We start from the raw sequence: 22,197 nt of genomic DNA on the forward strand, positions 1-22,197 counted from the left end.
AAATAAATTCAAAGTGGATGAAAGACCTAAATGTGAGATAGGAAACCATCAAAATCCTAGAGGAGAACATGTGCAGCAACCTCTTTGACCTCAGCCATTAGCAACTTCTAACTAGACACGTCTCTGGAGGCAAGGGAAACAAAAGCAAAAATGAATTATTGGGGCTTTAAAAAAAGATTTTAAGAGACTCTTAAGATAGAGAACAAACTGAGGGCTGATGGGGGGAATTGGGTGGGGGATGAGCTAGATGGGTGATGAGTGTTAAGGAGGGCACTTGTGATGAGCACTGGGTGTTGTATGTAAGTGATGAATCACTGCATTCTACACCAGAAACCAATATTGCACTATATGTTAACTATGTAAAATGAAAAAAAAAAAAAAGAAACAAAACCAGTGGCATAGTATTCCATTATATGTATGTACCATAACTAACATAATCAGTTTCTTATTGATATATGTTTATAGTGTTGTATAACGATTTTGCTTATTCAAATACCAAGCACCCTTATGATATATATTTGTGTATGTACTTGAATATCAGTAGGATAAGTTTTTCAAAATGGAATGGCTCCACTGAAAAGTGTAAGTGGTGCTAAAGATCCAGAGAGGTCTAGGAAGATACAAGACTGGCTACTGTCCACTGGATTTAGGAGGTTCCTGGTGACCTTAGAGCAATTTCACGGGGTGAGTGGGATGGAATGCTAGACTTTGGTAGGTTGAGAAATGATTGGGGATATGAGGAGGTGGAGGCAGTGAATATGGAGAACTCCTTAGAGAAATTTGGCTCTCAAGAGCAGTGAGAGTGGTAGTAGGGGAAAGGTTGAGATCTAGGGATGTTTCTTTTTTTTAAGATTTTATTTATTTATTTGTCAGAGAGAGCACAAGCAGGGAGAGCGGGAGGGAGAGGGAGAAAGAAGACTCCCCGCTGAGCAGAGAGCCTGATGCAGGACTCGTTCCCGGGGCCCTGGGATCATGACCTGAGCTGAAGGCAGACGCCTAACCGGCTGAGCCACCCAGGCATCCGGAGGGATATGTGTGTGTGTGTGTGTATATATATATATTTTTTTTTTAATTTGGGAGAGACTTAGACATGTTTAAAAGCTGATGGGAAGGAAGGGATAATTGATGGAGCACAGTCCTTACAGTGCGAAGTTTTTATGTCAAATAGAAGAGGATCCAGAATGAAGTGGAGGGATTACCCTTAAATAAGAGGAAGTACATTACTAGGTGGGAAGAACAAAAAGTGAATCTAGATGAAAATAGATTTATAGATTTGGTGGCAGGAACTTGTCTAAGGGCATTTATATTTTTCTGTGATGTAGGAGGAAAGGTCATCCTTTAGAGCAGGGGTTGAAGTGGGGCAAGGTTTGGGTTGGAGATTTGCAGTTCTTGGGGAAGGTTTAAAATAGTTATTGTGGTGAACAGGAAAGCATAGTTGGAGTGTCAGGCAGTGTTGAGGTGAGCTTGGTGACCAAGAATTCATATTGATAATAACCTACCAGACTGTGATTTTTTTACAGTAGATCTCAGTAGCCCCAGGGCAGGCATAAAGCACAACAGTTGGGCTCTTGTAGGGTTATGTTTTTATCAGATATTTGCAATGAAAATGGGTTATTGAGGATATTGACAGAGTGAAGTTGAAACAATAGAATTCAAACTGCCTAGGAAAGGAAGTGAAGACAGGTAGGAGCTGAGAGAGCAGAAGCAGAAAGGGTATTTGAATTAATAATATCAAAAGTGAAGTCCTGGATGATAAGCTCTTAGGTGTATCTGAATATATTTGATATTTTCGATGCCAGCTCATTTAATCAACAAATATGTATTGTATGCATACTATGTGCCAGACGAGGCTCTGGGCACTGAAGGTAGAGAGACGAACAAAACAAAGTCCCTTCTCTCATACAGCTTGCTATCTAGTGGGGGAGATTGTTCATTTTTATAAAAGGGCATCCTCATTGATATGCTGATTGTGTAGTTAGATTTAGAACTAATAATGATCAAGTCAAATATTTACATATACAGGGTGAGGAAAGTTCAGCTGGACATTTTGAGTGCCTTGCTTTATTGTAAGTTATCTTAACTGAATTATGAAAATTTATACCCCCCCTTAAAACTTTTTAAGGTACTTTCATATGCTATGTCAGAATTGAAGCTAAAACAAATATATACACGCATAATTTGAACGTTTTAGCAATTTTAATTTTTTTATCCTTTAGGATTTTTCAAATATCTACATCGCTTCTAGCTGTAGACTAGATGTTGATATTGCATGTACCAATCTTGTTCTAGGGATTTGATGTAATGTGTTAAGTAATTATAGTTAAGCAGTTTAGGAGGGAAAGAGGCTTGTAGTACGTTCATATTTTTACCTTTATTTTATATTCTCCAATTTGTACCTTCTCTTTTGTATATATATATACTTATGGATATGTTAACATTTTATTTGAAAGAAATTAGCATTTATTTTATGTCTTATAGGCCTTAATTCTTAAAATTATCTGCTACATACACAGTTAAATTTAAGTTCAACCACAGGTTATTTGATTATGTTTAGGGTTTCTGTGACCGTAGCTAGATCACAGCATCCCTAAAATTAAAAAAGAAACCAAATGCATGAAATCACAGTTATGTGTGAACATGGGCTGGATTAGTCATGAACCATCAGGATTTCTCATCTAAGGGGACTGTATGGGTGATTTTTAGGTGACATGGCCTGCAAGAAAGAATTAGATGATCAGCTAGAGTTCAGTTTAGCAATCCCCAGGTTCTGCGACCCTGGTGGAAGAGGGTCTTCCCTGCAAGGGTGATGGTTTATAAAAGCTTGTTGACTAAAGAAAGATAATGGTGTTGTGCACAGTCATGGGACTTACTGAAAAATGACAGTGTGTCAGCTCTTACCAGATGTAAAAAAATATTTTATGCATATAAATGACCTGGATTTTAAAACATTATATTTTTTTTAGTGGGGGATTTTTAATCTTTTTAAGCCTTTGGGCTGTTAAGGAAAAGGACTTTGGCAAAGAAGAGGATGAACTGGCCATTTCCCGCCCCCCTCACATCAATCTCATGGGGCTCTTGTGAGCCTGGCTTATGTGAGAGGTAGCTTTAAGTATAGGTCTTGCAAGCTGGAAAGCCAAATGGGATTTGACATATATATGTATTTCTCCTGTTGCCAAGGGTGGTATTTGGACACATGGTCTCGTTTTTATGATCTTTTATATATACTTACTTCTATGTACCGTGTTTATGGAGATCTGCCTTCCAGGATTGGTGGTAGGTTTAAGATGTCTGGAGTTGCTGAGGAGCAAGAAAAAAGTGTGAAATCATGAAAATAAGACCACATTTCCATGTATCCAAAAAACTACTCTGCAGGAGAAATATATATAAGACACCCAGCTTCCCTTTGGGGCTTACTTTAGAGAAGTATGCATTATTTTAAGTGGGAATTTCTTCAAACCATTTATGAACAGAATTTGGTGGCATTGAAAAGTAAGCATGTGGTTTCAGTCTGGAGGAAATTATCCCCAACTGTGATTCTAAGAACTAACAAAAGAGATTATATTTTAGTTACTTCCCCCATATGCTCCTACTGTCCTTTAGAAGGGATATCCTGGATGAGGGGAGCTCAGGGGACTGCGAAAGTAAGCCAGACTGAGGGCCTCTCAAACGTTCATCTGTTACTAGCTGAGGACTTTTAAAAAACTCCAGTTACTGAGGGTAAGATGTCCCTTTTCCAAATATTACCATGTACAAGCAATATTATCAGAAAAAGAAGAGGCTGTATAGCATAGCGGTTAAGAGGTCAGACTCTGGAACCAGGGTGCCTGGGTTCAAAGACCAGATTGTCACTTATAGGATGTATGACCTTGGGCAAGTTATTTGCTGGATGTGTGCCTCCCTTTCCTCATTTTATAAAACATGATGATGTAGTATCTGCCTCACAATATGATCATGAGGACTAAATGACTCCATCTATATGAAGTGCTTAGAAAAGTGCTTGGTACATAGTTAAGCATTATAAAGTATAAGCTGCTTTCTTCTCCTCCTCCTCTTTCTTCATCTTCATCAGTTGATGGATATCTTTAAGCTATCTGAAACTGCTAATGCCTCAGTGTATACAAATTCCACTTTTATAGAACCTGTTTTGAGAAGGATCATAAGGGGCAAAAGAATCTTAGTGCAAACCCCAAATCAGAATCTTGTGAACTCGAGAGCTAGTTATAAATTTCTCATTGTTAGGGGAAAATAACTAACAACTTGGCTACCATAACATTTTTGAGAATGGACCCCAGTGCAGGCAAGCCCGGGCATATTGCCTGAGATTGTGGGGGTGTAGACTCCAGTTGACCATTGGGAAGCCTCAGTTGCCCTTTGGGTTTGGAGCCTTGATTCTGACTCCTCTACTTTATCACGGCTCTTGCTTTTCTTCTTTTGGTCCTATTTTAAAAATTATGCTATTTTGTTATGTTTTATGTATCTTTTTAAGTCATTTTAAATCCCATCTGGAACAGTGTATAAACAAACAGCTTTTCAACTGATCATATCAAATTACTAACATTTACTTAATATTTATGCCTGTCAGCCTACCTCCATGCAGAGAGGTATGGTGACTTTCCATCTGGAAAAGACTACTGATTAGATTTCTCAAATATCACAGTAAGATGTCAAAATAGCCATATGCTCATATGTTTTTCAAAGCATATGGTTAATAATAATTAAAATTAAACAGCTGCTAGATTGGCTGCTTATTCTAGACTGGGCACTATGCTATGCCTTTTACTCATGATGTACACTGGAATCCTCACGGCCTTAGGCAGGAGCTCCTATTGTTAATCACTGCTTTTGCAAAAGGGGAAACTGAGACTCAGGGAGGTCAAATTAACAATCAAAGTCACGCAGCTAAAAAAGTAGTGAAGCTCTGATTGAAAGCCAGGCAGCCTGGCCCCAGATCCAGTGTTTATAGGCACTATTCTAAGCAATACTGCTCTTAGTTAGAAATCGAGCACATCAGAACCCCAAGTCCTAGTAGAAGAGGCTGTTCTGTTTACAGAACATGTTCTGTAACAGGTTCTGCAGGTTCTACCTGAGTGTTATGTCTTCAGTATGCCCCTTCCCATCTCCACTACCACTGCCTTCTACTTTGGGCTCTCATCATCTGCCCCCTGGACTTTTATCACAGCCTTCTCAAATCTGTTTTCTGCATAACTGTCAGAGTGTTCTAGCAAGTCTTTGCCTTAACTGAAACTCTTCAATGGTTCCCGTTGTCAAAGGCTAATTATCCATGTTTCTGAGCATAGTATATCAAACTCTTCCCCTTGCATGATATGATTCCCACCCCGTCTCTTCCGCATCTTCCCTTACAATTTACTGTCCAGTATTGCTGAATTGCTTGCTCATACCATCTTGCTTTATGCCTCCATGCTTTTGTAAATGCCGTGGGCTCTACTTGGTTAACCAACTGGTACACATTATTTACAACCATTTCACGTGCTATGGCTGGTATCTCTTTCTAGTTCCCTTTCCCCAAGCTGGAGTAGGTGTCCCAAATTGGTATTCTCATTATACCTTGTGAATATATTTCTTGGATCACCATGTTCTTTTTTGTTTGTTTGTTTAGATTTTATTTATTTGAGAGAGAGAATGAGAGAGAGAGAGCACATGAGGGGGGGAGGGTCAGAGGGAGAAGCAGACTTCCTGCTGAGCAGGGAGCCTGATGCGGGACTCGATCCCGGGACTCCAGGATCATGACCTGAGCTGAAGGCAGTCGCTTAACCACCTGAGCCACCCAGGTGCCCTCACCATGTTCTTTTATGATTATCTATTTAAGTATCTCTTTCAATAGGCTGTGAACTGCTTTTGGGCAGGGGCTATGCATGATTTTATCCTTAGCCGGTTAGCATAGCACTTAGCATGTAGTTGGCCCTCCTAACTAGGGAGTATTCTGTAAACAATGCAGAATACAGAGCTTCAGGTCAGGGAATGAAGCGGGATTTTGAAGGCCTAAAACCACACGGATGTTCAAAGGTAACTACCAGGACAGTAGAAGGAGGTCTCACAGAAGAATCTTTGGGCCAGATACATTTACATTATTTAATCCAGGAGCCAGAAGGGGCTTGGGGGGATGGGAGTAGGGGTCTGTATCCAAAGAAAACTTGGAAAGATTGAGAAACTGGATTTCACAGCTTGGCAGTTTGAATCTACCTTAAGTTTGTTTGAATGGCCTTATTAGATATCTAAAACAGGTACATTTTAATAAAATATTTAGAGTTATTTTCTTGGAGGGACGTCACCCTAAAATTGAAAGGGACAGGTGATAAAATGACCAACACAGTATCCCAATGTAAACATTTTATTGACTGTAAGCAGTGTTGCATGTTCACTCAGCTGTTACCAACAAAAAAATGTTATCAGTTGGTGCCTTTGTGCATAGGTGGCTAGATCCAAACAAGGAGATTTAGGGAAATCTGCATTTCTGGAATCTTTTCTTTTTTTTAATGAAGTGTGCAGACTTACCACATCACAATCTGTTTTGGTCTCACTTTTCTGTGCTCTAAAATCCACTCTTTTACCTTTAGATTTTCAGATAGTATTTTTTTTTTCCCAAAGGGGGTTGGATTTTGCCAGCTTTTAAGGGCCATGCCTGACTCACTTTTTGGAAACCCACACATATAATAAGTATTCATTCTGACAGTGCTTAAGATTGGTCCGCTTCAGATACTGTAATTGCCTTGGTTACAATTAGTTAATAGAGTTCACTTTGGAATGTACTTTATGGCAGCACAAATCCTTATTCATTATGCTGCCCTCCTTGCATCAGGGCAACTGCATTACAATCATCAGAATGATTTATTCTTTCCTAATTAACATACATCATAAATATATGCAAGCAGAATCACAGTAACATATGGCAGTTCGTAAGAATGGTTTCCCTTCATCCTCCTTTAAGCAAAACATTTCCCAACTTTTTTGATCATTCTCCCTTACCACTAAAAATTTTGATCACCCCTAATATATGTATATTTACTTATAAATGGCATATTAACTATACTAATATTATATAAGACATTCATTTCTATAAATATAGAAATAAAGGTACAAGATGAAATGAACACCTTAAAATTAATTTTAGTATTTATTAATGGTGTAATAACCTTTGCTCTCATTTTTTTCCTTTGCTCTCATTTTGATGAGAACACTGACATTAAATGTGCTTCATTTAAACAAAATATTGGTTTCTGATACAGCTATCTGAAGGTCTGATTCTAAGTTCTATTTATTTTTATACTTGTTTCAAGTGAATGTCAGAGCTGAAAAAAGATACCTCACAGAACATATAAATCTAAAAATAAAAGAAGCCCATTGTTGAATGCATTTACTAAATAATGATACTCATAGTTCTGGGAAACAGTTATGCAAACATTTTGTTGCTGTTTCATCTTCTCAGCTCTGAGCATGCATGCTGTCTTTTCACATTTTTTAATTCAAGTATAATTAACATACATTGTTATATTAGTTTCAGGTGTACAATATAATGAATGATTCACCAATTTTATACGTTTTTCAGTGCAGCCACTGTGGGAAACACTATGGAATTTCCTAAAAAATTTGAAATAGGGGTGCCTGGGTGGCTCAGTCAGTTGTGTCTGCCTTCAGCTCAGTTGATGATCTCGGGGTCCTGGGATCAAACCTGCATCGGGCTCCCTGCTCAGCGGGGAGCCTGCTTCTCCCTCTCCTTCTGCTCCTCCCCCTCCTTGTGCTCTCTCTCTCTCTGTCTCTCAAATAAATAAATAAAATCTTTTAAAAAATTAAAAATAGAATCCCTATATCATCCAGTAATTCTACTACTGTCTTTTCATATTTTTAACAAGTTCAGAACTCACTGAAATTTTTCATGGAGGATAAAACACATGTTTTAGGCAACAAAATTAAATAGTAATGGAAACAATTTCAAATTTACTGTGTATTATTTATTCTTTATAAAAAATAATTTTGCACAATGAAGGAAACCATCAAAAAGGCAGCCTAGTGAATGGGAGAAGATATTTGCAAATGATATATCTGATAAAGGGTTAATATCCAAAATATATAGAGAACTTACATAACTCAACACCAAAAAAATCCTCCCAAATAATCTGATTAAAAATGGGCAGGGGAACTGAATAGATATTTTTCCAAAGAAGACATATAAGTAGTCAACAGACACGTGAAAAGATGCTCAGTATCACTAATCATCATGGAAATGCAAATCAAAACCACAATGAGATATCACCTTATACCTGTCAGAATGGCTAAAATAAAAAAGACAGCGGTGCCTGGGTGGCTCAGTTGGTTAAGCATCTGCCTTTGGCTCAGGTTGTGATCTTGGTGTCCTGGGATTGAGCCCCGCATAAGGCTCCCTGGGAGCCTGCTTCTCCCTCTCCTTCTGCCCCCCCCACTTGTGCTCTCTCTCTCGCTCTCTCTCTCGCTCTCTCAAATAAAAAAATAAAATTTTTGAAAAAAACACAAAAAACCAAAAAATCAAAAAATAACAAGTGTTGGCGGGGATGTGGAAAAAAAGGAACTCTTGTGCGCTGTTGGTGGGAATGCAAATTGGTGCAGCCTCTGTGGAAAACAGTATGGAGGTTCCTCAGGAAGTTAAAAATAAAATTACTGTATCATCCAGTAATTCTACTACTGGTTATTTACCCAAAGAAGATGAAAACACTAATTGTGAAAAAGATACATGCACCCCTATGTTTATTGCAGCATTATGTACAATAGCCAAGACATGGAAGCAACTCAAGTGTCCATTGATAGATAAATGGAGATGTGTGTGTGTGTGTGTGTATATGTGTACAGATAGATAGATAATGGAATATTACTCAGCCATAAAAAAGAATGAGATGTTGCCATTTGCAATGATATGGATGGACCTAGAGGGTATAATGCTAAAGGCAATAAGTCAGAAAAAGACAAATATCATACAAGTTCACTCATGTGGAATAATGAATAAAGAAAAAAGACAAAAAAACCAGACTCTTAAATACGAAGAACAAACCTGTGGTTCCCAGAGAGGAAGTGGGTGGGGGGAGAGTGAAATAGACAAAGGGGATTAAGAGTAGACTTATCTTGATGAGCACTGAGTAATGTATAGAATTGTTGAATCATATTGTACACGTGAAGCTAATATACCACTGTATGTTAATTATACTTCAATAAAAAAAAGATGCACATAAATAAAAATAATAAAACACCTCTTAGAAGAAAAAAAAAACCCTCTGACATAAAACAACATTTTACTGTTTGAATACATTTAGAGTCTCCTACTATTTTATAGGTATTCTGGGGTGGTAAAACTTCTGATTACAAGATATGGTTATATTTAATTTTAAAACTTTAAATAACAAGCTTTATTGACATATAATTTACATATGATAAACTACATTTTAAAAAGTATCAAATTTGATAAATTTTGACATCTGATATACCCATTAAACCATCACCAAAATTGAGATAGTAAACATTCATTACCTTCAAATTTCCTTGTGCCATTTTGTAATCTTTCCTTCCTGTTCTTCTCTGTACTATAACACCCTTCTCCAGCAACTACTGATCTGTTTTCTGCCACTATAAATTAATTTTTATTTTCTAGAGTTTTATATACATGAAATCATGTATTATGTGTTCTTTTTTTGTCTGATTTTTTTTCAGTCAGCATAATTATTTTGAGACTGATCCAAATTGCATATTGCAGTAACTCATTCCTTTCTATTGTTGAGTAGTATTCCATTGTGTGGATATACAACTTTAAAAAAAAATGCATTCACCTCTTCATGGACATTTGTGTTGTTTCTAGTTTTTGGCTATTATGAATAATGCTGTTATTTGCATTCACATGCAAGTCTTTGCATGGACATATGTGTTTGCTTTTCTGGGGTAAATACCTAAAAGTAGAAAGGCTGGGTCATATGGGAGATATATGTTTAACTTTCTGAGAAATTACTAAAATCTTTTCCAATGTGGCTGTACCATTTTATATTCCCACTACAGTGTATGAGAGCTCTAGTTGTTTCAGATTCTGGTCAACATTCAGTACATTTTTTATTTTAGCCATTCTAATAACTGTGTAGTGGTATCTCATTGTAATTTTAGTTTGCATTTTCCTTAATGATTAATGATGTTGAGCATACTTTCATGAGTGTATTTGCTATTCATATATTTTATTTGGTGATGGATTTGTTCAAATTTTGTCCACTTAAAAAATTTGGGTTGTGTGGTTTTTTTAAATTATAGTTTTGAGGGTTCTTTACATATTCTGGATACAAGTCCTTATCAGATATACTATTTGCAAATATTTTCTTCCAGTAAATGGCTTGTCTTTTTATTTTTTTATCAGCATCTTTCAAAGAGCAGACGTTTTTAATTTTAATGAAGTCTAAGTTATCAAGTTCTGGATCATGTTTTTAAGTGTCTTATCTAAGAAATCTTCACATTTAAAAAAAAAATTTGCTTACGGATATCCTGTTTTTCCAGCATCATTTGTTGAAATGACTATCATTTCTCCACTGAACTCTCTTGTACCTTTATCAAAAATCAAGTGACTATAGGGCGCCTGGGTGGCTCAGTTGGTTAAGCGACTGCCTTCAGCTCAGGTCATGATCCTGAAGTCCCGGGATCGAGTCCCGCATCGGGCTCCCTGCTCGGCAGGGAGTCTGCTTCTCCCTCTGACCCTCCTCCCTCTCATGCTCTCTGTCTCTCATTCTCTCTCTCGCAAATAAGTAAAACCTTAAAAAAAAAAAAAATCAAGTGACTATAAACATAAGGTTTATTTCTGGAGTCTTCTGTTCTGTTGCTCTGTTTGTCTATCTGTATGCCAATACCACTCTCAATTATTGTAGATTTATAGTAAGTCTTAAAATCAGGTTGTGTAAGTCTTCTAACTTTGTTCTACATATGTTTTGCACCTCACAATATATTGTTATATATATTGTGTATATTGTATATATACATATATATATATTGTGTATATTGTATATATATAGTGTATATTGTGTATATGTATATTGTTATATATATATTGTTTACTTTTAACATTCAATTATTTTTTTATTGAAGTATAGTTGACACACACTGTTACATTAGTTTCAGGTGTACAACATAGTGATTTGACAAGTTTATATGTTATGCTATGCTCATAATCATAGCTACCACCTGTCACAATATAATACTATTACAATACCATCATCTGTATTCCCTATACTGTACCTTTTATTCCTGTGACTTACTCATTCCATAATTGGAAGTCTGTATCTCCCATTGCTCTTCACCTATTTTGCCCATACCCCCACATCTCTCCCCTCTAGAAACCATCAGTTTATTCTATGCATTGATGGGTCTGTTTCTGCTTTTTGTTTGTTTGCTCATTTGTTTTGTTTATAGATTCCACATGTAAATGAAATCATATGGTGTGTGTCTTTCTCTAACTTATTTCACCTAGCATAATATCTTCTACATCCATCCATGTTATTGAAAATGGCAAGATCTCATTTTTTATGTCTGAGTAATAGTCCACTGCGTGTGTGTGTATGCACACACACCATATCTTCTTTGCCTGTTCATTCTATAAGAAAAAAAATTTTTTACCCACATAGTTTGCCATTGCATGTGCCCTTCATTCCCTTTTGTAGACCTATATTTCTTTTTTTTTTAGAGGGGGGTAGGGGCAGAGGAAGAGGGAGATCAAGAATCTCAAGCAGGCTGCACACCCAGTGCATGAGCCTGACACTGAACTTGATCTCACAACCCCAAGATCACAACCTGAGCCAAAATCAAGAGTCAGATGCTTAACCGACTGAGCCACCCAGGTGCCCCTAGACCCATATTTCTATATAGATTATTTTTCTTCTGCCCAAAAGACTTCAACAATTTTTATAATACAGGTCTACTGGAAATTAATTCTTTCAACTCTTGCATGTTTAAAAAAGGCTTTATTTCACCTCTGTTTTTGGATGCTATTTCACTGGGTTTGGAATTCTAGGTTGACAGATTTTTTTTCCTTTCAGTATTTTAGAGATGTTCCACTGTCTTCTCGTTTCATGGTTTCCAATGATAAATTTCCTTTCATCATTATCTTTGTTTCTCTGTGTATAACATGTACTCCCTGCCTCCAGCTTTGAAGAATATTCTCATTATCTCTGGTTTTAAAAAATTTGACTGTGGTGTGCCATATGGTGTAGTTTTCTTTATATTCCTTTTGCATGAAGTTTATTGAGTTTCTTCAATCTGACTTTCTAGTGTTCATCAAATTTAGAAAAATTTTGGCCACTGTTTCCTCAAAAAATTTTTCAGTGTCCTCATTTCCTTTGGTGACTCCAATTACATGTACATTGACCAGCTTAAAGTTGTTCTATAGTTCATTAATGCTCTGTTTTTTTGTCTTTTTTCTTACTGTTTCATTTGGATAGTTTCTATTGCAATGTCTTCAAATTCAGTAATCTTTTCTACTACAATGTACAATTTGCTGTTAATCCCATCCTGTGTACTTTTCATCTCAGACATTGTCATTTTTACCTCTAGGTGTGATTTGGGTATTTTAAAAAAATATCTTCCATGTCTTTATTTAACTTTTAAAAATTGGAATACAGTTAAAATGACTGTTTTTTTTTTTTTTTTTTTTTTAAGATTTTATTTATTTGCGAGAGAGAGAATGAGAGACAGAGAGCATGAGAGGGAGGAGGGTCAGAGGGAGAAGCAGACTCCCCGCCGAGCAGGGAGCCCGATGTGGGACTCGATCCCGGGACTCCAGGATCATGACCTGAGCCGAAGGCAGTCGCTTAACCAACTGAGCCACCCAGGCGCCCCTAAAATGACTGTTTTAATGATCTTTTTTTTTTTTTTTTTTTGCTAATTCTAACCTTTCTGTCAGTTCTTAGTTTTTGATTTATCTCCTCATCATGGACTGTATTTTTCTGCTTTTTTGCATGCCTGTTAATTTTTTTTATTGAAGTATAGTTGACACATAATGTTATATTAATTTCAGGTTTACACTGTAATGATTTGATAACTCTGTATGTTATGCTATGTTGAGCTCACCTCAAGTGTAGGTACCATCTGTCACCATACGATACTATTAAATTGCCATTGACTGTATTCCCTATGCTGTACCTTTCATCCTTGTGACTCATTCATTCCATAACTGGAAGCCTGTACCTCCCACCTCCCTTCACCCATTTACCCATTCTCCCACCCTCCTCCCTTCTGCCAACCACCAGTTTGTTCTCAGTATTTATGATTCTGTTTCTGTTATTTGTTTGTTCATTTGTTTCATTTTTTTAGATTCCACATATAAATGAAATCATATGGTATTTGCCTTTCCCTGTCTGACTTATTTCACTTAGCATAATACCCTCTAGGTTCATCCGTGTCTTTGCAAATCATGCCTGTTAATTTTTTTATTGGGTACCAGATATTCTGATTTTTACTTTGCTGGATGCTGCATATTTTTATATTACTACAAATATGCTTGAGCTCTGGGATGCACTTGAGTTACTTGGAAACTGATCCTTTCAGACTGTTTTGTTTAGATTTGTTAGGCAGGACCAGAGCAGTACACAGTCTAGGGCTAATTAGTTCCCATTATGGAAGCCAAGACCCTTCTGCATACCTTGCCCCATGCCCTGTGAATCAATTTGGCTGGTGGAACAGGCATTACTCCTGGCCCTGTGTGAGTGACAGACACTGTTCCTTTGAATTCTTTCAGTTGGTTCTGTTCTTGGCCTAGGGTGATTTCATCACAGGCATGCCATGCACTGATCAGTGCTGTGCTGAATACTCAAGGGAGACCCTCGGCAGCTCTTCAAAGATCTATGTGCAGCTGTCTCAGGTATTCTGTCCTATGAACTTTAGCTACCTGGATTTTCCCAGACTCTCAGCTCTGTGACCTCAGCTCAAGGAGTTCACCAAGTTCTGCCTACATTCCTGTTCCCTGCACCATAGTCTGGAAAGTGTCTCAAGACAGTGAGCCTGGGAAGTTCGAGGTCTCACCCTGTTTGTTTATTATCTCTCAGGGATCACAGTTCTTCATTGCCTGATGTTCATTGTCTTGAAAACACCATTGTTTCATGTATTTTATCCATTTGGGGCAGTGGCTTCTTTCAGGCAAGGTGGAAATCCATTTTTTGTTACTCCGTCTTAGCTAGAATTAGAAGTCCACTGACATTCTAAAATCCCAAATTTTCATTACCAATTATAATTTGTAGCCCAGTTTCAATCCTAACCTTTCAAAAATGTAGACACCATCATATTTCTTGTCATAGCCATATCAGTTCTGATTATCTATGTTCAAGAGTATACAGAATCTGACACGTAGCAGTGTAAATCTTCTCACATCACTAATCAGTTTCTGTGTAAAACATAGCATCATTTGCTTAACAACAGCAGTTTAATTCAGAACTTCTTGGTTTAAACTGATATCCTTTGAAAGACTCTGATTCACTTTTTCATGTTCAGTGAAGTATAAATTTTACCCAAATTGTCCATTTTCCTTGGTCCAAACAGCAAAATGCTCTTACCGTATCACTTTGGTGGGACATAACTGATAATCCAATAGAATTTATATGCAAAACCATCACATAATTACTACTAGTAGGTTTAGAGGAACACTTTAATACCAGTTCAGTCTTTTTGTCCTTGAGCGTGGTCAGTTTTTCTGAGATTCTTCTGTCATCTTGAATATTGTCAGCATAATTTCTCACTTTGAAAAACAATGCTTGAAACTTTAAATGGTGTCTAGATGCACTTTAACTCACAATTCATCTGTATTCTTTAAAAGAAAGTAAATGTCATTTTTCAAGACCCAGTTAAGTCTTAAAGCATGAGTATACATATGAAACCTTACAAAATAAAAATAGCTAACAAAGAGCATTCTCTGTGTTATTACTTCATGCACTTTATATATTGTAAAAACTCATTTAATCTTTATAATAAGCCCAAAAGGGTAGGTAATTATCTTCATTTTACAAATGAGGAAATGGAGGTGCTGAGAGGTGTAAGAACTTGCCCAGGGTCACACAACTAGTGAATAGTGAGGTTGGGATTCAAATGCAGGCAGTCTGGCTCCAGAATCTATGCTCTTAATCACGACGCCATAGTGCTTCAGGAAAACAAAACCACTGTTCTCTCAGCTCTATTACTGCTCTTCAATTCCCATGAGTTAAGTTTAAACATATAAATATAAATAGATTTCTGGGTGAAGACATTCAGTAAACATTTATTGAATTCATACTGTGTATCAGACACTGTGCTAAAAAAGTTTCTGGGGGCATGAAGTCCAGATACAGTGTCTGCCCCCAAGGAGGTTACGTATGGTAGAAGTTTCTAGTTTGAACATGCACTATATGTTGGGGAGAGGGAGAGGGACCAAGGTGCCCAACAAATTAAACACAGTGAATCTTGTTTATTTGCTGCCCGGTGCAGGGACATTATTTGGTGTTTTTCTGATTTCGCATCAATTTCCATTTTGGGAACACCAACAATGACTTTTAATGTAAATACTGTTCTTCTAAGGATTTCTACATTTTTGATAATCTTTTTTATATATATATATATACATTTTGGGCCCTTGTCCAAGGACATATAACTAATAAATAGTAAACCTAAGATTTGAACCCAAGTCTGTCTTACACCACTATATTCATTATTTCATGCTTCCTATCAATTTGGCCCAGTTTTTTGTTTTTATAATTGGTCTTCAGAATTTAAAATAACTTGAGAAAGCTCTCCCCACCCCTTCTTGAAAACTAGCTGTTAGTGTTAATGTTCACTTATTAATCATTATTATCTCCTAATCTATAGGTTTAGGGTATAAATTAGATATATCCACTTGGATATATAATTGAGAGAGGTATGTTAACCTTCCATTTTGATAGATTTTTCAGCTCCCTCTGGCTTTTGTATTTTCATTAAAATATCCTGAATTTTGAGCAGTAAATGTATATAATTTTCTAAATAAACAAACCATCTTTTCTAAAATAACTTCCTGTGGGTATGAGGTCCCACAAGGATGCTATATTAAGATATTAATCTGAGGGGCACCTGGGTTGTCAGTCAGTTAAGCGTCTGCCTTCAGCTCAGGTCATGATTCTGGGGTCCTGGGATCGGGCCCCGTCAGGCTCCCTGCTCAGCGGGGAATCTGCTTCTCCCTCTCCCTCTGCCCTTCCCCCTGCTTGTGTGCTCATGCACGCACACGCTCGCTCTCTCTCTGTCAAATAAATAAATAAAATCTTTAAAAAAAAGATATTTAATCTGAGTCTTGACACCCCACGATTAACATGGAACAAATTGTCCATCAGAGCTTCGGTTTGGACACTCATGTTATCTGAGCTGTGGTTTTCTCAGTAGATAATCCTTGCTCTTTTGACAACACATCTGTGACTGAATTTCAGTGAAGAGCCTTAACAAGTATTTTTGGGCTTTGGTTTCCCCACTAAACCCTAGGATTCATCAGTTGGGAGAATATGAAAGGTCACAGGTTTCCTAACTTCAAATCTGTCTGGTTTTATTTGTGTCTCCATTATTTTTCTGAGTTAGGTTTTTCAAAACATGTTATATCATTTACCATAAAACTCTTTGCATACAAAAGCATTATTTTTATTCCATATTTTCCTTTCTGAATTTCTAGAATACATTCTATGGTTATGGGAGTGGTAGTGGTGGTAAAACAGACAGTAGGTTTCTTTTTAAGGTATTAATGATAGATTTAGTACAGTTATAATTTTGTTAGACCCTATGAGTTATTCAGAAGTGTCTTTAAATTTCCAAAATGTTTTGGGATTAAAAATGATCTCTTGTTATTGACCTCATATTTAATTTCACTGAGGTCAGAAACCATGATCTGTATGAGAATGATTTCTCTGAAATTTACTGAGACTTGTATTACAACCTAGTACATGATAATTTGGGGGGTAGATGTTCCATATGTGCTTGAAAAGAATGTGATTTTGCAATTGGATATAGATTTCTACATATGTCCACTAAATCAAGCTTATTTTGTTGTTCAACTTGTCTATATATTTATTAATTTTTTATCAGCTTGTACTGTCAATAACTGAAAGAGGTATATTTATCTCCCATTTTGATGGTTGATTTTTCAATTTCTTTCTAGTATATTTAATCTTTATATATTTGGAAGTGTTTAATTAGTGCATACAGGTTTATTTACTCTATGTACTGATTTTCTTTAAGTGTTACAATGCTTTTATTGTCCCTAAGTTTTATTTTTTAGATGTTAATATAACTACATCACCTTTCTTTGGGTTGGCATTTACCTGGTATATCTTTTCCCATCTTTTTTATTTTCAATCTTTCCTCGTCTTTATGTTTTAGATGTGTCCCTTGTAAAATGGCACATAGCTGGATTTTTAAAAATTTTATCCAGCTGTTAACCTCTGCATTTTAATGGGTGAGTTCTACTCATATGTTTATTGATATATTGGAATTAGTTTCTACCATCTTCTTGCTGTTTGTCTCATTTTTTTCTATGCTTTCCTTTCTCTCCTTGCCTCAGAAATTTTTTTCTTCGCCTATTTTCTTCTCCCGACTACTGATTATGCAAGATTGCATCTCAAGCGAACTGGCTGGTAACAGGGTTAGTGTTTGAAATAGCAACCCATGGTCAAAGGAGGGGTTGAGGTGGGATATGGCTTTTCTGAAAGGAGTCAGATTGACAAGTTATAGGAGAAAGGGGGCAGGGAGCTGAGGAAGTCATGGATGATGGATTCTAAAACCCTTTTCTTTACAAGTGTGAAACAAGGATGTCTGATAGGACCTGGAGGAAAGGGAAGTGGGAGTGTGAGATGAGATGAATGAAGGCTTAAAAATAGAACCTGAACAGACTAGGTAAAGGAACTGAACTCAGGGCAGGTAAAAAGACTTATGGGTGACAGTGAGGGTCCACCTGAGGTTGGAGACCAAGCATTGTGTAGGACTTGGGTGTAGGAGCATACAAGGCAAGACTGTAACATTGGTATAGGTTTGGGATTTTGATGGGCAGTTGTAGCAGAGGGATGAAGATACATGGATATGGGAGATACTTGTGAGAGTGGTTCAAATGTTGAGTCATTTGGAGTCCAGGATGGGTTGGAATGGAAAACAGATCAGCGGGAGGCAAGCAGACCAAGAAAAAATGAAAGGTGGCCTCAAGAGACTGTGGTCTTGATGAGGTTGAAGAACAGGTTTAGTGGGAGTGAGCTATGGTCAGAAAATGGGGATTCTTGAATTTAAGATTTTAGAAGGAGGCAGTTCTGGTGGATCAAGTCCATGAGTGAAAAACAAAGGGAAGATATACAGTATTAGCAGTTCCATTTTCTTATGATGCTGTCTTTATTTCCTCAATGATGTTCTTACCTCACTGGCTCTTGATATTACTTCTTCTCATTATTGTGCCCATGTGCCTGTCTCATCACAGAACTCTGCTGCCACTCCACAAATCTGGTTTTGTTCTTATTCCCAGTGTGCCTGTGCCATCCTTGGTCTTTAGCTGCCAGGCAGTTGATTACACCTGTTTTATTCATGAGAGGCTGATATTTTGGCCAGTGTTTCACTCCTAACCACAAATAGGAGAATCCATTTGCACAATGCTTTTGATCACTCTGTTCAATATTTTATTTTATTTCTTTATTTTTTAAGATTTTATTTATTCATTTGACACAGAGAGAGAGCATAGCAAGGGGAGCAGCAGAGGGAGAGGGAGAAGCAGCCTCCCCACTGAACAGGGAGCCAGATGTGGGGCCCGATCCCAGAACCCTGGGATCATGACCTGAGCCGAAGGCAGATGCTTGACCGACTGAGCCACCCAGGCGCCCCAGAAGCTTAGTATCTTACAGTTCAATAAAGACCAGGAAATAACCAAGTCAAGAAACTGTTGAGGTTTCAGGAACCTTATAACTCTGCTGTATTGTTTATACTCTTTATTGTCCTGTAGGTAATTAGTTAAAAAAAAAGAGTGAAAAAGGACTTATGGTCTAGTTTTAAGGGAGCACAGAGAAGGCAGATAGGATCCTCATTTCCTTTCTCACTATGTCTACCCTGAGCTCTTTGACTGCCATGACTACGAATCTGTCCTTTCAAATACCGTTCCTCTTCGTAAGGACCAGCCCTGTGTCTCCAACTACTTTCTGGGCCTAATTACCGGGATATCCTGTATGTAGCACAAACTCAGTATGACTAAAATGAAACTTCTTGCTTTACTTCCAAACCTGGGTTCTTCTCTCATAACTCTTACCACTGTTAGGATTATTACTAATCCAGCAGTTGTTAAACCCAGACATGCAAGGTAGGCATCTTTGACTTTGCCTTCTTCATCCTCTTAGTCACTCCATTCTGTCAGTTCTGCTTCTCAAACTTTAATCTCTGTTCTTTGTCTTGCTACCATGGTTCCCGCCTGCCCTGTAGCAGATTCAGCAAGTATGTGTATTCCAAACATGGGTCCCAAGCATTGTGATTGGCCCTTTAACACACATTATTTCATTTTCTTGATAACTTTGTGAAATAGGTCATTTTGTACATGAGAAACCGGAGGGTGACAGAAATAAAATGACTTGCCAAGTTGGTTAGAGGCGCACTTAGTAAACCTAGATTGTCTTTTGTCTGGACTATTACAATAATCCCTCTGTCTCCTTTGAATTTTCTTTTTTTCTAGGATTTAAAAGTAAGAGATTTTTTATGTAAAAAAAAATCATAACCATTTACAATAAAAGGTGAAAGTTGCCCCCTCCCAATTCTATTCCCCAAGAGAAACCAGTGATCATGGTTTTTCTTCCAGATCTTTTCCTCTACATATACAAATGTATAGATGAATACTTTACCAAAGAAATCATTCAGTATAGTCCGGCAACTACTTTTTTTTTTCCACTCCGAGATGTATTTTCATATAGACCTACCACATTTTTTAATGATTGCATACTATGCCATTATATGGAAGTATTATCTTCTTTAAAGAACTTTTTTTGTTTTGCTCTTACAAATAATGTTGCAGTAATATTCTTGTATATATACTGTTGTATGCACATTTATTTGTATGAATATTTCTATAGGTAGATTCTTAGAAGTGGTATTGCTTGGCTAAGGAATGTATATATTTTACAATGTGTTGTGTATTTTCAAACTGCACTTCAATTTATCTTTTGAATCAATCTTTTGTACTAAAGCTAGAGTGATCTCTGTAAAATGGATTTAATCATGTGATTTCCCAACATCAAAAACAAAGCAACCACAAACATGTTTGATGGACTTCTACTGTCTGTGTAATAAATTCAAAAATTCTTAATTTTTAAAAATGAAAGTTATGGGGTACCTGGGTGGCTCAGTTGGTTAAGCCTCTGCTTTCGGCTCAGGTCAGGATCCCAGGATCCTGGGATTGAGCCCTGCATTGGGCTCCCTGCTTGGTGGGGAGTCTGCTTCTCCCTCTCCCTCTGCCTCTCACCCCTGCCCCCGCTAGTGCTCTCACTCTCTCAAAAAAATAAAATCTTTTTTTAAAAAAAGAATGAGAGTTATAAAATTTAGCCCAAACCTATCTTTCCTACCATTTCCACCCCCCCACCAACAAAAATATACTGTTTTATAAGGAAAAATCCACCTCTTCTATAAAACCTTCCATGTATACAGGTCTTTCTCTTCTCTATGCAGGATAGAATTAATTACTTCCTTCTTTAGGTTCCCATAGCATTAAATTTATTATCCCTTTGATAGCACTTTGTGCATTGTACTGCATTTATTTGTATCTGTCTCCCCTACTAGTCTGTGAACTTAAGGACAGGAATCGTGTCTTACTCATCTCTCTCTATCCCTAGCACTTTGCACAATGCCTGTCAGAGTGGATGCTTAACAAATGTGTGTGTAATGGGTGAAGATATTCTTCAGGTAGGTGGTAGCAATAAGAACTTTGGGAGATAGAGTAAGTGATGGAAGTTATGGAGTGTAGCATAAAGCTAACTGAGTCCTGAGAACATGGAAGCTGGTCAGGAAAGGAGAAATGGGCTTCAACTGGCAGGAGTCCCCATGTGGTTTTCTCCTCCATTACAGAGACCAGCTGTCTGATTATTTGGATTAATAGACTTGGGACTTGAGAACATGTAAAGTATTAAAAATTGGATGATTGAGGATTCACTTGGTGTTGGGAGAGTTTGACTTAGCTGTTCTGTGCTTATTCCAGACTAAGATGCTTATGCTGAGAGGCTCAACCCTCTTCCAGAGTCATGAATAAGTTCTTCTTCTTGAAAAATCAAAGCCTCCTCATTTTCAGGGCAGGATTCAGGTGGGAGTAAGAATGGTAAATAGGTCAGATACTTCTACATTGTCTTTTTTTAGCCTGGCTTCAGGGGAAAGTACCCTACTAAGAGGCTCTAGGGTGGTGGGCCTACTCTGGAATAAATTATCTGTGTGAAAATAGTTCTTATCTTGTTTCAGGCAACTCTGGTGGCTCTCCTGGTCTGGTTGCTTTGAAGAAAGAAGAGTAGAAGAAAAAATAGGATAAATCATGTCAGAGATACTTGACCTCTCTTTTCTGTCTGAGGTGGAGAGGGATTTGATCCTCAGTGTTCTACAACGAGATGAGGAGCTCCGGAAAGCAGATGAGAAAAGGATCAGGTAAGCGTTCCAGAAAAAGCACAGGTTCCCAGACCTTTGATCAATTTTATCTGGACCTTTCCTTCTACCTCCCATGTGACTTTCAGAGGAACTTACGTACAGGTTTACAGTTCCTCACTGGGTCAGGTTGGGCTCTAAAGTTGTTGCTTCCACAGAACCAAATAGTCTTACTGTCTCTACCCCTCAACAACTTTCCATCCAACCTATGCAGATTGTGAATGCACTTGTGCTTCTCTCTGGGGTCTTGGCAGGCGACTGAAGAATGAGCTACTGGAGATAAAAAGGAAAGGGGCCAAGAGGGGCAGCCAACACTATGGCGATCGGACCTGTGCCCGGTGCCAGGAGAGCCTGGGCCGTTTGACTCCCAAGACCAACACTTGTCGGGGTTGTAATCACCTGGTGTGTCGGGACTGCCGCATCCAGGAAAGCAATGGTACCTGGAGGTGTAAGGTGTGCACCAAGGAAATGTGAGTATCACCTATGGAGAGAGAGAGAAAAGGAAGAATTTCCCTCCTTGGCCTTTGTTAGTTGAATGACAGGAGCCATTTTTTTTAAAAAAATTCATCTGTCACTTTC

General features: G+C 37.6%; 1 protein-coding gene across 4 annotated transcripts in view; it reads left to right on the forward strand.

The window, feature by feature from the left end:
- The window catches only part of SYTL4 (synaptotagmin like 4), a 59,704-nt gene that overhangs the window by 12,376 nt on the left and 25,131 nt on the right, over positions 1–22,197 (forward strand). The window contains exons 2-4 of one of the 4 annotated variants that reach the window (XM_078065433.1): positions 20,826–20,895; positions 21,442–21,621; positions 21,873–22,088. In XM_078065433.1, the coding sequence (XP_077921559.1) occupies positions 21,512–21,621; positions 21,873–22,088 (326 nt within the window). In that variant the 5' untranslated portion in view covers positions 20,826–20,895; positions 21,442–21,511. Of the gene's footprint in view, positions 1–20,825; positions 20,896–21,187; positions 21,305–21,441; positions 21,622–21,872; positions 22,089–22,197 lie in introns of all 4 variants that reach the window. The other 3 variants (XM_078065434.1, XM_078065432.1, XM_078065431.1) reach the window with 3 other exon arrangements.

The sequence above is a fragment of the Halichoerus grypus genome, chromosome X (assembly GCF_964656455.1).
Source record: "Halichoerus grypus chromosome X, mHalGry1.hap1.1, whole genome shotgun sequence".
Lineage (NCBI taxonomy): Eukaryota > Metazoa > Chordata > Mammalia > Carnivora > Phocidae > Halichoerus > Halichoerus grypus.